At 33.2% G+C, this 15,144-nt stretch overlaps 1 protein-coding gene across 11 annotated transcripts in view; it reads right to left on the reverse strand.

The window, feature by feature from the left end:
• The window catches only part of CCDC88A (coiled-coil domain containing 88A), a 139,658-nt gene that overhangs the window by 8,731 nt on the left and 115,783 nt on the right, over positions 1-15,144 (reverse strand). For 5 of the 11 annotated variants that reach the window (XM_037125765.2, XM_037125764.2, XM_037125762.2 and 2 more), the window contains exons 23-30: positions 11,999-12,144; positions 8,662-8,754; positions 8,305-8,519; positions 5,055-5,138; positions 3,836-4,039; positions 3,197-3,268; positions 2,189-2,269; positions 33-301 (exon numbers count right to left, since the gene is read on the reverse strand). In XM_037125765.2, the coding sequence (XP_036981660.2) occupies positions 33-301; positions 2,189-2,269; positions 3,197-3,268; positions 3,836-4,039; positions 5,055-5,138; positions 8,305-8,519; positions 8,662-8,754; positions 11,999-12,144 (1,164 nt within the window). The remainder of the gene's footprint in view (positions 1-32; positions 302-2,188; positions 2,270-3,196; positions 3,269-3,835; positions 4,040-5,054; positions 5,139-8,304; positions 8,520-8,661; positions 8,755-11,998; positions 12,145-15,144) is intronic. The other 6 variants (XM_037125766.2, XM_037125760.2, XM_037125759.2 and 3 more) reach the window with 5 other exon arrangements.

Genomic DNA, 15,144 nt, shown 5'->3' on the forward strand with positions numbered 1-15,144 from the left:
CCATATAAGTTAAGGTCACCTTTAAAACTAACCTGTATTGAGGTAAGCTTGTTGCTTTCTTCCAAAAACTGTTGTAGAGTAACCACTTCACTTCCAGGGGAACCAGTTTTGATCTTGCGATGTGCTCGACCCTCTAACGTTTCAGGCATTTTGTGCTGGAGCACTGGACTTGATCTGGTTTGTCTTTTCAAGTACTGGATTGGACTGCTACCACTGCTGGACCAAGCCTCATGATCATGAAGTAGGCTAAATTCTCCACTGCTGTGGCTTTGAGGCCTGCTTTGGATATGAACTGCACCTGCTTTTGAAGTAGATGATGTGTTAAGAGTTCAATTATAGAAATGAGATTAAAACTTTGTAAGTAGTAAGATTTATTGACTGGGTTCTTATAAACTTTTACTTAGAAATCCTTAGTATACTATGTTTATCTTGATCAGTCTAACAATTCCCTGATTATTTTGTCTACTACAGACTTCCTTATCAGTCTACCATAACCTGCTTCCTTATTTAGTCAATTTGGCAAATATAAGCACCACAAAAGCAAAAACTTGCTTTTACCACCATACCCAGAACCTAAATATATAAAGCAAGCACTTAATGCATTTGATCAGTAAATGAATGAATAAATAAATGAATATTACATTTTTACAAATTTAGGTTCAAATGCAAGTTAACTATTGAATAACAAGAGATTAGGGGTGCCGACCCCTCAGCCCCTCCATATATGTTCAAGAATTAACTATAATTGTAAAACACCTCACAATTTAGAACAAAATATGATTCTATGAATATTAAATTATTTCAAAATGTTAAGATCAAAAATTATTCTAAATCCTAAAACTCTAATGCTTTGCCTTTCTATGAAATACTCCTCACTTAAAGGTTTCTCTGTTCATCCTTTAATGAATAGCCTTAAATTTTAAAAATTTAAATAACAGGCATATAAGGAGAGTAAAATGGAGATATGATGTAATTACTCAGAAATTTCCAGTAAAAAGTAAAATCAAATATATAGTATTTTATTCTTTATTTAATGCCTGAATCATCTGACTGTTCCTGCTTTCTTTCCACTGTTGGTATGGTAGCTACTCAGCTGAGGTTGAAAAACTACAAAGAATGCAAATTACTAGTTCTGTAAAAATGCTAGCTAAAGGTTATGCTCTTCCTTAAGGGTGCTAATTCCTTTTGATCAAAAGCAAACTGTGTGTAGATAGAGTGATAAGACAGAAAATGCAACCTTCCATGGTTTCCCAATCACATATAGTAAAGTAGGTCTTGAAAGAATCTGGCTCAAGTTATGTAACAATTTTATAATAATAAAATTTTCAAATACTTCCTCACATTTTCATACTCTTATTTTCCTCTTGGATATACAAATATGATTATAAAAATTTTAAAACTCTCTCCTTGAAATAATATTTTTCAGATCATAGTAACAAAGTTATAGTATTAGTGGCAAAATAAAACTAAATGTAGACAAAAGGATTTTATAATACAAAAAACAAAAGAACAAATCCATTCACTATCATTTGACAATTCTGGACTGTAGAGAATAGTATTTTAACAAACTTTTATAATCTACTAAATAATTATAGAATCTGAGTAGGCAGTATTCCTTGAAGGAAAAGGGTATCAGTTCAGGCTTCCAAACATTACATAAAAACCTTACCCTGGAATGTACATTTAAATTCAGGGGAAAATTTTGAAATAATTCTTGGATGAGCTACATGCATCCACTTGGGTCTTGCAACATACATATACACACACAACTGCCTTATCAAATTAAAAAAGATTTCCCCTTATTTCATGGATCAATTAAGTATTTCTAAAACACTTTGTGTAATGACTTCAATGCACATGCATCATGAAAAAATTAAGGACACCATTTTAATGACAAAGACAAAACGAGTAAAATAAAGATCTACAGATATTTTAAAGTATAAAGATTATAATAAAAATATTTTATGTGAAAGATGAAAAACGGAAACCCAAATAACTGCTCCTGTTTTTACATTTATATACATTGAAATACATATGTATTACAATGTTAAAAGTATAAGATATTCTAAGGAACTATATTCCAAACATAGATGATTTGGATTTCATACTCTACCCCAGGAACTTAACCAATCTCCCTTTTAAATCTGGAAATGGATGGAGCATATTAATAAATTTACCTACAGCATACCTTTGACTTCATGAAGTGAAGCATTATTATTGCTATTGCTAGTGGATGTTCTGCCACTATCAAGGCTGGCTGGTCTTGAAGCTAAATGAAAAAATCAGGAGACAGTGTGATAAAACTTCCAGCTGCTGACACTGAACTTTTACATTCTGATCACAGAATGCTTTGAGGAAGTAACCATGTACACTTTTACATGCTGAGCATGCCCACAGACAGCTGAATCATATAGATTGGAGAGTAAAGACATTCACATAGTTCAGTAAGACACTTTAGAAGAGGACACTTCTGAAACAATAGTTGAAATTCAAAGAAAAAAGATAAAGTACATATTTAGATTTGAATATGATTTTGAGATAGATATCAGGACTGTTTCAGAGTGGGAGACATGACAAAAAAAGTGCTAGTGATTAGGTTACTTACAACAAATCAGACAAGGAACCCTGCACACTGTAGAGATGCCACAAACCGGAGGAATATGGGCATCTGCAGTTAATGTCTTATAGTTCTATCCTTAACAAGGGAAACAACTGCACAGTTAACACGGCCCTACCCTATTTCTTAAAATCCTACTACAAATGGCATTCCTTTAACATGTTATCCATTTATTGTTAATAAGTTATTTTGGCAAGGCATGATTTTCCAGATAGCAATTTAAAAATCTGAAATGCTTAACCCTAGAAAAAATGTGGTTTCTTAGACTTTATCCTTTACCAAAGTAAATATGTTTTAAACCAATGGTAAAAAATAACTCATAACTTTAAACTTATACCAAAATGCCATCGAAATTACCATTAAGCATTGTCTTGGCATATTTTGTAAGTAACCTTGACTAAAATACAGACTATTTAGATGAAGCAGTAATTTAAAAGAGAGTATCGTCAGGTTTTAAGAAATGGCAGAGGTCTGACATGCAGGCTTAGATAAAACATGCTTGCTGGCAATGGACACTCATAGATTTAATGCAACATTCTACTTGTACAATATACTCTCTAAATAAAGTTCATATCTTACCATGAACTCTTGATCCCGTACTAGAACCATCACTAATACCTTGTGGACTTATATCTTCAAAGGATGTAGTATCTACATGAAATAACAAAAATGGATATAAAATATTTTTTAACAAAAGAAACCCATAAAATTTTATTTACACAGAATATGGAAATTCTTTTTCAATCATATAATAATACATCTTGATTTAACATATTTCATAGACTCAGTCAAAAACTGGAACTAGGATAAAGAAACAGAAAAGCTCTGATGAGAGTTTACTTGCTTAGGGAAATACCAGAAGCAATGAAACAGTCTTCGTGACCCTGCAAAGCAAAGCAAGAGCCTCGGTTGTTCCACATGGTTTTCTCTGTTTGAAGTTGTAGTGTTTTCAGGTTTTTTGTATTTTGTTTTAAAAAGCTTTCCTTTTCCATTTCTTGATATTTCTTTAGCTGTTTATTATGAAAGCCCTAAGAAAGATTTTAATTATTTGTATGTTTTAATTTTTGAAATGATTTGAAAATTTCCTCAAATCAAAACCAGATTGTTTTAATAATTATTTCAAGTTGTTGCTGTCAAAAAAAGTACACATGGGAAAGTGAAATTAAAATTCCTGTTGCCAGTAGTTACACAACAGTGCAAATAGCAGACAGCCTATACCTTTATTATTAACCAACTGCTTGGATCTGAAGCCTGTAGAAGAGTTGACAGTTGAAAAGTTGATAGCTGTAGTAGAGAAGGCCATAGCTCCCAATTCTTTTCTCCTTTTACCCGTTGAAATATCATCAGGAACCTCCAAATTCTCAGTACTACCTGTCCACTGTCCTCCTGCTAGGACCATGGACTGCACCAGGTCATTCATGGCTGGGATGCAAATGAAAGCAAATGAATCAGCATGGTTAATGTTTTTGCTCTTATTTCTCTTTTGTATCATAAATGATGTTCCCCCCCTATGGATTAATGCAAGTGAAAATAAAAACCTATAAACACGTCATTTGAATTATGACATGCATTCAGCTGAGTGAAATGACTAGGCCAAAGGCTGATAAATTTCAGTAAATATTTTTTATCCCATCTCCACCCCCTTTAAAGATAGAAAAAGGAATTTTACGCTGTAAAACTGCCATGCTTTTGTGCAGTGATGTGTACTATAATTAGAAGCCTTCATAACATGGTTTCATGGTGACAAAAAATGGAATGAATAAAGGTTAAGATGGAGAGCAGATCTTATAGAGCATCATTATTGAAAATGACAGAGTCCTTGGTCAGAGCAGGTTACTGAAGAAATTATTCATTTTATGAATCAAGTAAGTATACCATCAATAAAAACCTGAAAGAGATGACAGTCAAAGTGACCAACATTCAATGTGATTACATAATTACCCATTCCACTTAAAAAAAGGGAAAACCAGAGCATTATTATATAAAGAATGACAAACATGTTTAAGGGTTACAGGCCATTTTATTTATTTGTTTGTTTGTTTATTTATTTATTCATTCTAGTTCATTAAGAAAATAAATTCCTAATGCTAAATGTTTTGTTATATTTTCTTTAAGTAAATTTCTTTGGGAAAAAGTCTCTATGGCATGAAAAATGACTTTTTTTCCTGCCAACTTTTAGAAAGCACTGGAAAATTACAAGTGTATTATTACATGTATGACTAAACATGCATGTATATGTATATATCAGTGAACATACATATAATGCAAATTCAGTGCCAGTTTTGAAAAAAAGAATTCTTCCAGCTCCTTGTATTAGAGGAAGACTGTACTTTGTAAAATAAGAAAATTGGCACAGTCCAGAGAAAGGTTAGTGACAAATTAGTAATGGAAGCCAATACAGTCAATTGAAAGAAGCTGTACTGTCATAAAGTCTTACACATGGAACGACGGTAGCAGGCCTTCATTTTGTCTTTATCCTTCGGTCTGTTCCTCAAAAAGGGCAGTCTTTTCAGTGCAACCACTTTAATGTCAGAGCATGAGGAAAAACAGAAACAGAAAAATGAAAGAAAAAAGAAAGAAGAACAGATGGGAGTTAAATGTTGAAATTAAGGACAGAAATGAATGTTTGAGTTTCAGCTTATGTATGCTATCCTAAAGCTATTATTCTTGGGCTGCTGAGTGACAATGAAACATGAAATAAGCACTCTGATACTTTAAAATACTTGGGAAAGCACCAGACAATGATGAGGAACATATACTTTGAAAGCCTAGATTAGCTAGTCCTATAAATACAGGCACTGGTTAGAATTATTTATGGAACAATTTTCCTGGTTAAGTTATATACCTTTAGAATTAGGGCTATTGGTGAGCCACAGAGTATATGTGATAAAAGTGTAAAAGGCTTTTCAATCCTTTATTTTCTTTATATTATAAGGTTTTATGGAAAGAATAACTTAGGCAAGTACACATTCTATTAAGAGTATTTTAGTATATATCAACAAAAACTATAATGCCTAAGGGATGTTTAAAATAATCTAAAAACTTTCATAAAAAATTTTCATTACTTTCTTAAACTTTAATAAAGAAATAGGCAATTACTTCTTGCTTTAAACTAAATTCTGGTGCATTATTTAGTAGCACCATGAAAAATTATATTTTTTGAACAAAGTCTTTCAAAAGATGAAATGAACAATTACATTAAATTTCATAATGCAAACAACTGTTTGGGGAAAGAGAAAAAAAGTCTTTTGACAGTAGTAATAAGTGCTAGCTGTAAGTCCTGGTAAGGCTAAAAGATAAGAAGGCACCCTAAAACAAGCAAAAATGACAAAAATTAAGTATATATTATATTTTTAGATATTTTGAAGGTGAGGTTATTTAAAAGTCAAAGAGCACTGTGCAAAAAATTTTGGGGAATAAAAATGAGGGCAGTAACTCCAGTAGGAGTCAGCACAAAAACAAGTTCACTAGAATCACTAACTTTCTTAAACTATATTTTAACAAGATTTGAATTTAAGAAAATGTTATACCTTTTTGGAAGTGCAATTTAGAAGCTAGGGAAACGACTTGCAAACATAAAAACATAGGACTTAAAAACATATTGTAACAGCCTAAATAACTATGCTCTTTCTCAGGGTTTGCTGTTATCTTGTAAATAATCAGAGCTCTTTGACAAACTGACAAGAATCATTAATTAAGAGAATGCAATGTACATACAGCTATTTAGTGTATTCATTTGATTGCTATCAGGAATAGTCATGATTAAGCTTTTAATCTGACCTATTTCTTTTCTAGCTTCATAAAACAGCTATTTTCAATGGTTAAAAAGAAATGAACTGAAAGCAATGTAAAAATGGACACTTAGCTAAAACAAGGCTGAGTGGTTGCAGCATGCACATATTGTCTTATGTAAACATTTTCTTTCTTTGTTTTCCAAAGACTTCTTTACTGACAGCCAGACACTCTTCCAAAAGGGACAGGATAAAAGGAGTTTCAAATCTGCCAGTGGTAGAATGTGACCATTCTTGCGGCAATTAGTTTTTAGATACACAATGTTCTTTTCTCAAACCATACTGAAATTAAGAGAACACTGCCACTTCTGGGTTTTGTATTTAAAACTTTTAAAAAATGAATATTTGTAGGAAAGGAGAATATTATTTCCTTCTGATTCTTATTTTGGAGGTTTCAGCAGAGCATATGAAAGAATAATGGGTGGGGTCAAAGTAGGTTTACAGTTGTTAGAATAGAAAATAATACAATAATTGATAAATAACAATATAAGAATAAACTTTCACATATTCACAACTCACTTACTTTTACCCCACTCTGTATTTAAAAAAAACAAGATGGCCTCAGAAACAACAGTGATGCCTTTCTTTGTGAATGTTTTCATATCTAAATAGAAATTTCTTCAATTAAAAAAATTAAGTATACCCATTACCATTTTTTATTTAATAAAATTTTAGGTATTCTCAAACTTAAGAAAAACTTGATGAGCTTCCTACAATACTCAGAGGTTTCCTGTAGATTCAACTGACAAGACTAGGTAACAAAAGACCCAGGTTAACAATAATCTTTGGGGATATAGAATTAAACAACTTTCTTCAGCCTACTACATATTAATACTACATATAATTTTTTTGAGTGCTTTGACAGTTACCCACACAGAGTCTACTCCTAGGGGAAGTAGAATAGCTGTTTTTGCCTGCTATTTACTTCAAAAGAATAGTGGTGAAATTTTTATATATACAAATCTATTTTTAAAATTTAATGACTGTGGTGATAGAGTGAGTGCATTCAAAACATACCATTTACCTATTTTATAAGAACAGTGGTGGTCAACTTCCTGGACTTATTCGAAGGACCTAACATTGGATTCTTTTCTTTCTCTAAAAATACACTTCTTTAGGCTTTTACTTTGCTCTTGCTGTTTAGCTAAACACACTAGTAATGAAATTAAGAAATTATGAATTATGCTGGACACATTATGATGTGATACTTCTATATTTGTAAAATATTAAACATTTTATTTGGCATATCTTGATATTAAAATATTAAATATTAAAAGTAAAAATATTAAATCAAAGTTTATACAAATTTATCTCATCTATTTTAATTCTTTATCAAGCACTTCTTTACTCAATAATTTTCGTAACCTTCAATTATTTCTAAATCTCTGAACAGCATTCTCTTCAAATTCATACCTGTTTCTTTGCTTTCCCCAATGTAACTTTGTTCCACTTTGAGACCAGAGTATGTATAAAATCTCATTAAAAATGACTTATTATTCTAATTATAAAAATGAGCTCTTGTAAGTATTTCTCACTTGTCTCTCATAATCACTCTGTTAAGTATGACACAAAGGTAAAACACCCATATTAACAGAACTAGCATGTGGCAGAGGTATTCTGGCTCTTATTTCAATGTTCTTTCTATACTATTTTACCTCTAGTTAAATGATAGTAGCTCTGTTTGTGGGATATATTTAAATATGCAATATAGAAAATCATGTGGTTATGCATTATGGGAGTATGCAATAAATTTTATAACTGTATGGAGTTAAAAAGAAATATCATTACTTAGACTGTCCTCTCAATGGACTGTTGAAGTTATTTTTAAAAAGCCTTTGGAAGGAATTCTAAATCAATACCACACATCACAAATATTTAAAGAGTTTAAGCACTCACTGCTGCTTTTCTTGGTCCCCAAAGTTTGGCCATCTTCTAGAGAATTTGAACCTACTGAAGAACTATCTTGACTATCTTGATGGGGAAGTTGAAGAAACCCTTCACTGGAGTCCGAGCGGGTAGGTGTTAATGTTAGAGATTTCTGACGTTCCCGATTAATATCTTTCTTAGACTTTATCAATTTCCTCATTTTTAGAGTAATCCAGTTGCCCCTCCTGATAGAATAATTTAAAAAGTTCTTATCAGTCTAACATTCAACATATAACATTCAACATATAAATCTTTCATAAAATTAGAAGTTTAAAATATAACTTTCTTTTTCCAGAATAAAAATGAGTAACATTTGGTTAATAATACCTTCTGGGAGGAGATGGCTCATAAAATTTGTATTGATCCATAATTTTCTCTTCTAATTTCTCCTTTTGCCGTCTTAATTCATTTAATTTATCACTATAAAATAAAAATTAAATTTTAGGACATGCATCATATTTTGTATAGTTATAACAAAGTTTAACTTTGTTAAACTTTTGACAGAAATGTCAAAACTGAATGACAGAAATGTCATTCTGCAACTATGCTCTAACTTCTCCCCAAAACATAAACAAATACAGATACCACAGTTGACAACTAAGAATTTATTAGACAGTAACAATGGATTTTTACCAAGTTTCTCCTTTTCTTTAAAGTTACAACTTAATTAAATAAAAAAGTAGGATTTAAAGTTTCCATTCTTTAATAGGATGTTTGAAAAAATTTTCCGTGTTACAATCTCATTGTGACAAAGGAATTCTCTTAACACCTTTTTATAGCTATTAAACAATATTATATCAACACTGACTTTTTCCCTATTTTTGGAATGAAGGTTAATTTACTATAATTTATATAGGCAAAAATTCAAATAGTTTGCTTACAGTTACAAATATAGTAAGTAATCTTACAACTGCATCTTCATGCAAACTGATTTTTTTCCTTTGTGGCAGAATTATTTAGCCTTAATTTACTTGCAGAGAATTATTTCCTGCCTTCGGTAAGGTATGAATATACTACTTTCACAACATCTCATTTTTATGTTCTTGGTTGTATATATAATATAGAGAAAAATTACAGATCACAAGACTACAATAAAAGTAAAATGAACTATATAAAATCTGTGATGCCAAAGAATACTACAAACATTTAGTAATCATTTACAATGAGGAAGGCATGAGGTGATATAAAGATGAATAAGTAGCCCAGCTCTGCTTGTAATAGAGATGTTATATACATAAATGACTATTATAATCCAAGGCATCAGTGGTGCAGAATAAAAGTACTGTGGAAGTAAAATAGGAATTTATAAAAAGGAAAATATTTCTATCTTAAATGACCAAAGAAAAGCCTCATGAAAAAGAACAAGGTGATATTAGATAGAATGAAAAGGAAAGACAAGAATGCTAAATTAAGCAGTTTAGCTGAGGGGAAGCAGTGAGGGAGTTTGGGGTTACAATTTTGCTCAACAGCAAACCAGAATTATTGAAGGTTTCATTAAAAACATTATGAAATCTTTGTTTTAGGTACTTTAATTCAATGATAGAGTATGATGTATCGAAAAGGATGAAGGTAAAGGAAGCATTCATGGACAGTCTAGTGGCTAATGGACAGTCTAGTTGGAGATAAGGTTGAATTAGGGTAGCGGGAACTGGAAGAAACTGATTTGAGAGAGTACATGGAAGATGCTTTGTGAACAGAAGTTGCCAACAAGTTATACCACAGCACAAATAGCACACTGCCTAAACCTCCCAATTCTTTTCTCCTTTTCCCTGTTGAAATATCATCAGGAACCTCCAAATTTTCAGTACTACCTGTTCTTTGTCACCCCTGCTAGGACCATGGGGCACAGGCATTCCTGCAAAAATGTCTCACATGCAAGATGAATATTTTAATTTAAATTTAATAAGTCAGGATAGACACTAATATTTGTAAGTCAATATATAGATACAATTACTGAAACCCTAGAAATGGATTAGTCACCAAGGCTCAGAATATTAAGAGGATAAAGCTTTGGATAATACCCCTGCTTAAGAGACAGGAAATTCAAATGCCAAGAGCTTTAGATATACTCATTGCTTAAGCTAAAATACATCTTATGGCAGAGAGTAAAGGTATATACATACTCCTGAAAGAACTGAAGGTGTAATGCAAAGTGACCAGCCAAAAATGTGAAATTTCTTTGAAGTTTTGCATTTACCTTGGAAGTTCATGCAAGCTCTACTTTTGCTTCATGATATATCTGTGTATTAATATACAAATAATTTCCCTGCCCCAAATTTTATAATAAAACTAATGCTTCAAAAAATATTATCATGCCCTGGCTGGTGTAGCTCAGTGGATTGAGCACGGGCCTGCGAACCAGGCAATCATGGTTTGATTCCCAGTCAGGGCACATGCCTGGGTTGCAGGCCAGTTCTCCGAAGGCCAGTTCCCAGCAGGGGATGCACGAAAGGCAACCATACATTGATGTTTCTCTTCCTCTCTCTTTCCCTTCTCCTCGAAAGATAAATAAATAAAAATCTTTAAAAAATATTATCATGTATCCTGGGGTTTCATATATGTCCTGGCTCACCATCATGTGCATCATATTACTTCACTTATTGCTTAGGATAACCCTAGAAGTAGGCATTGTACCTCTGTTCTGAAACCAGTGATCAAAGAAATGAACTAAATATGGTCACATAACTAGTGACAGGAAGAATTGGGATTTGAATTTTAGAGCTGTCTGATTTCAATATCTGTGCTTTCTATTTTTACTATGGTGCCTCCCATTTAGTGACAAGGGGAAGAGAAGAATTTAGCAAAGGTGGATCGTGGTGTAATACAAAGACTACACACATGAGCTGCCCAGGCCAAAATCCATATTTTATCAGATTCTTCCACTCAGTGGAGACACAACTTACCAATATTAAGCCCTGTCAATTCTACTTCTCACATTTCTCTTGTATCAGATCCCAAATATCACCATTTGGAAATTATTTTTCATTAGATTATTGTACAGCCTTCATAAAACTTACTTCTTGTCTCTATTCTCAGAATCTCCAATACACAGTCAAAAATGCCACCCATTTTTTAAATGCACATATGATCATATTATTTCCTTTTTCAAATTTTTAAACTATTCCTTTGTATGGCATAAAAAAACCTTTGTGAAGTGACTCCTGAGTGTTTATCCACTTCTCTGCTGCTGCTCCTTCCTCAATTTTGCTCTAGCAAGAAAAACTATTTTTTAGATCCCATACCATACCACTGCATACTTTCATCACACTGCTGTGTTTTGTATTTGCTGCTGCATCGGCCTTGTATGCCTCCTCAGATGAACTCCTACTGAACCCTTAAGTCTCAGCTCTGGCAATCAACTTTGCAAAGTCCACCTTGCGTCTCTCAGACTAAGTTTGCTATATTTCTATGGCCTCCTACACATACCTCCATCATGACAATTATTTGTATTTCTCACTTTATATTACTAGTTCCTTAAGAGCAGTACTCATGTTTTCATGTTAGTATTTCTGATTATTAGCACAGAGCCTGGAACACATTAAAAAACTGTATGTTAAAATGATAATAATGTTAAAAAATGAGCATTGAGTTTTCTCTGCCACCAGAAATTGCACTTACAAAACCATGAGTAATATTTCAGAGTGCAAAATTATTTGGTACCTACATGTACTGTCTTTGTTCAACATGAAAAAGATCCTTGCTTTCCATGTTCTGCTCCAACAGTGTTCTGTTCTGTAGCATTAATGTCTGAATTTGATCTAGTAGATGTCGATTTTCTTCTTCTAAATTTCCTTTAAGTTGGCTTAACAACTGTTTAAACACAAACATTTATTTTTTAAAATACCAACATCTGCATTTAACATAAATCACCCAAAACATCTGAAAAATAAAGTACTTCACAGACTTACGTCTCCCACTATCTGAAAAATTAGATGGCCACATTTTGTTTGAATGTGATTAGTAACAAAGACAGTTTAAGAACTGGGTTATGTGCTGTACATATATATTTTCATAATTCTCACAAATACGGGGTTTAACATAAGTAAGTTACTAGTTCCAAAAGCTTCCTTTGAACTTGTTTAACTTATAGTCTGAAAGCTAGATTCAAACCTCTGGCCTTCTGTTTAAGTAACTATGAAATATTGGACAAATCAGTTAATTCTCTGAGCTTCAGTGACCTCATCTATAAAATGAGGATAATAATTTCCATCCTGCGAGATTTTTTAAAGGATTAAATAATATATGTAAAGTATCGGTGTCATGCCTATGGCATACAACAGATACTTAGTAAACTTCATTCTTCCTCTAAGCACTGTTTTCAAGGGACCTTAAAAAACTGTATATACTTTCTGTGGCATGAACAAAGGAGTCAGGTGATCTTGGCAATGATTGGTACTGCTAGCTCATATCACTGGTTGTTGGGCTGCTGGCAGCACTGGGCTGCTTTTTCTCTGTAGTAAAGAGGAAGTAGAAGGAAATATGCTTTAGTTAGGCCAGAGGATTCAACAGAAGTCAGAAAGTCCAAAGTGGTGATTTTCAAAATTTAGCATCATTTGTAAAGTATATATTTAAAAATGTAAATTTCTGGGTGCTAGCATTCAAATTCAGCAGATCTGGAATAGAGACCAGAAATCTGTATTTTTTTTAATGCTAACACTAACCCTTCCTCCTAAAAAATAAGATAAAAACCCCAAATATTTAAAAAATTATCAAAAGATATAGAAAAGCTATTTATGAGTATCCATAAACAGCCATCTAGATCTAACAACTATTAATACTGTGGTTTATTTATATATTATTACTCTGAAATATAATGTACAGATTCATTGCAAAATTGAATCTAGTTATCCTCCTCCCCATACTTATATCCTCTTGCAATGTGACTTCTCACTTTTCCCATCAAGAAGTGGAATCTGTTTTCTCTCTTCTAGAATTTGGAATGCCTTTGGCCAAGAGAAGGAGATGGAAGTGATGGTATGAGAGCTCCAAGCCCAGGACTCAAGAGGCCTTATGTGCCTCCATTTAGTCTCTGGAAATCCAATTGGAGGTTGAGAAACCATGTAAACAGTGAAGAGTTATAGTAGTTGTGGCCATCCTAGACCAGCCAGCCCTCAAAGTACATGTCAGCTCCCTGGAGATGCAGGAGCAAGCCCTACTAAGATCAAGTGATTTGGCTTTCACAGCAATACATGATCAGTGCATCTGCACAACTGACCCATGCAATGAGGAGCAAAAATAAATGTTTACTGTCCATTATGGTTGTTATACAGAATTATCGTGTCAACAGACATTGGTAAGACATGTATACAAAAAAGGAACACATTTTAGGTGTATACACAGCTCAATGACTTATTACGAAGTGAACATGTGTGTGAAACCAGTACCCAGATCAAAAAGCAGCACATTAATTGTATTCCAGAAACACTTATTGTGTTCTCCTCCAGTCACTATCCCCTCTCACAAAGATATTTATTTTTTCACTCCTTCCAAATTATCTGACTCAGCCCATAGCCAAAAGTCTACATTTGACTCAAGTTGGGACAATCAGCCAGGGTTAAGTAGGTAGGTTAAGAACCCCTCCTTGTCTCTCTTAAGCAGCCTTCCAGACTAGTAGTGACGTATAGGGCGTTATCAAGACCCACTATGACTGACTATCTCAACTAAGACTGACTATCTCATTCCTTAGATTTCACAGTTAATTTCTGGTGAGTTTGCTGACCTGTTACTTTGTCCCAACCAATATTTTAACCTCAGACTATCTGAGAGTTGGTCTTTGACAACACTTCTGGGCATAGGGCTTTTCTGTGCTCCACTCAAATCAAGCCAGGCCCCTCTAGTAGCAAAGGTGCTACTTTTCATGGCTTGCCTTGCACCCTGGCAGAAGTACCAGGTATTGAAACTAGGGAATTGGGAGGAAAATGAGAATGGGAGAAGTCACAATGCCTCAGATAACCACAGATCCTAACTAAAGTTGAGTAGTTTTTAAAAAGGCCTCTCAATCTGTTGTATGCTTTTGCTTGAGTTCCAGAGTCCTAAAATGATTATGTTTGGCAGTTTTATTGGATTTTACTATTGCTTGGGGAGTTGATTTGTCATGTTCCTCACTCTATCATTTTATAAATTTATCATCCCAATTACATTTTACTTATGATTTTTAATCACAGGCAGAATGAATGTTCTATAACTTCTAAGTTTTGTTGAGTATTTAAATATACAGTGTATGGCAAAAGTAGGTTTTATAGTCCTGAGTATGCAAAAACAGTATTATTAATTGTATTATTTTCCATATGAACTGTAAACCTACTTTTCCCCACCCTGTACTTGTTTTCAAAGATAATTTTTCTTTCTATTGGTTTATAACTTCAAAGAGCTTTTAGGTATTACTTTTCTTAATACTCTATCACTAATTTTTGTAAAGGTTTGCCTAAGTGCTGGTTCCCTAAAAGTTCCATGAAGTTCAGGGGTTAAGCTACATTCAAACTCCATAAAATAGCAAGCATAAAATTTAATGGTTATCTAAGACTTCCAGCATCCTTTTTATTCAAAACATTTAGCACTTTATCAAACCACTGTAGGAAGGAGCATGAAATTATGTTAAGAACAGAACTGTGTATGTAGACATATGTCATTTCCATTCAAAACCCTCCAAATGACTCCCAATTTTACTCAGAATAAAAGTCAAAGTTTTTTACAAGGCAACATATCTGGCTCAGGCACATCTCTGATCTCACTCCCACTACTCTCCCCTTTGCTCAAGCCATTCCAGCCAGATGGGCCTCCTTGAGCGTTCCTCAAACACACCTGGTCTTA

The sequence above is a fragment of the Artibeus jamaicensis genome, unplaced genomic scaffold (genome assembly GCF_021234435.1).
Source record: "Artibeus jamaicensis isolate MK-2021 breed Jamaican fruit bat unplaced genomic scaffold, CSHL_Jam_final contig_465, whole genome shotgun sequence".
Lineage (NCBI taxonomy): Eukaryota > Metazoa > Chordata > Mammalia > Chiroptera > Phyllostomidae > Artibeus > Artibeus jamaicensis.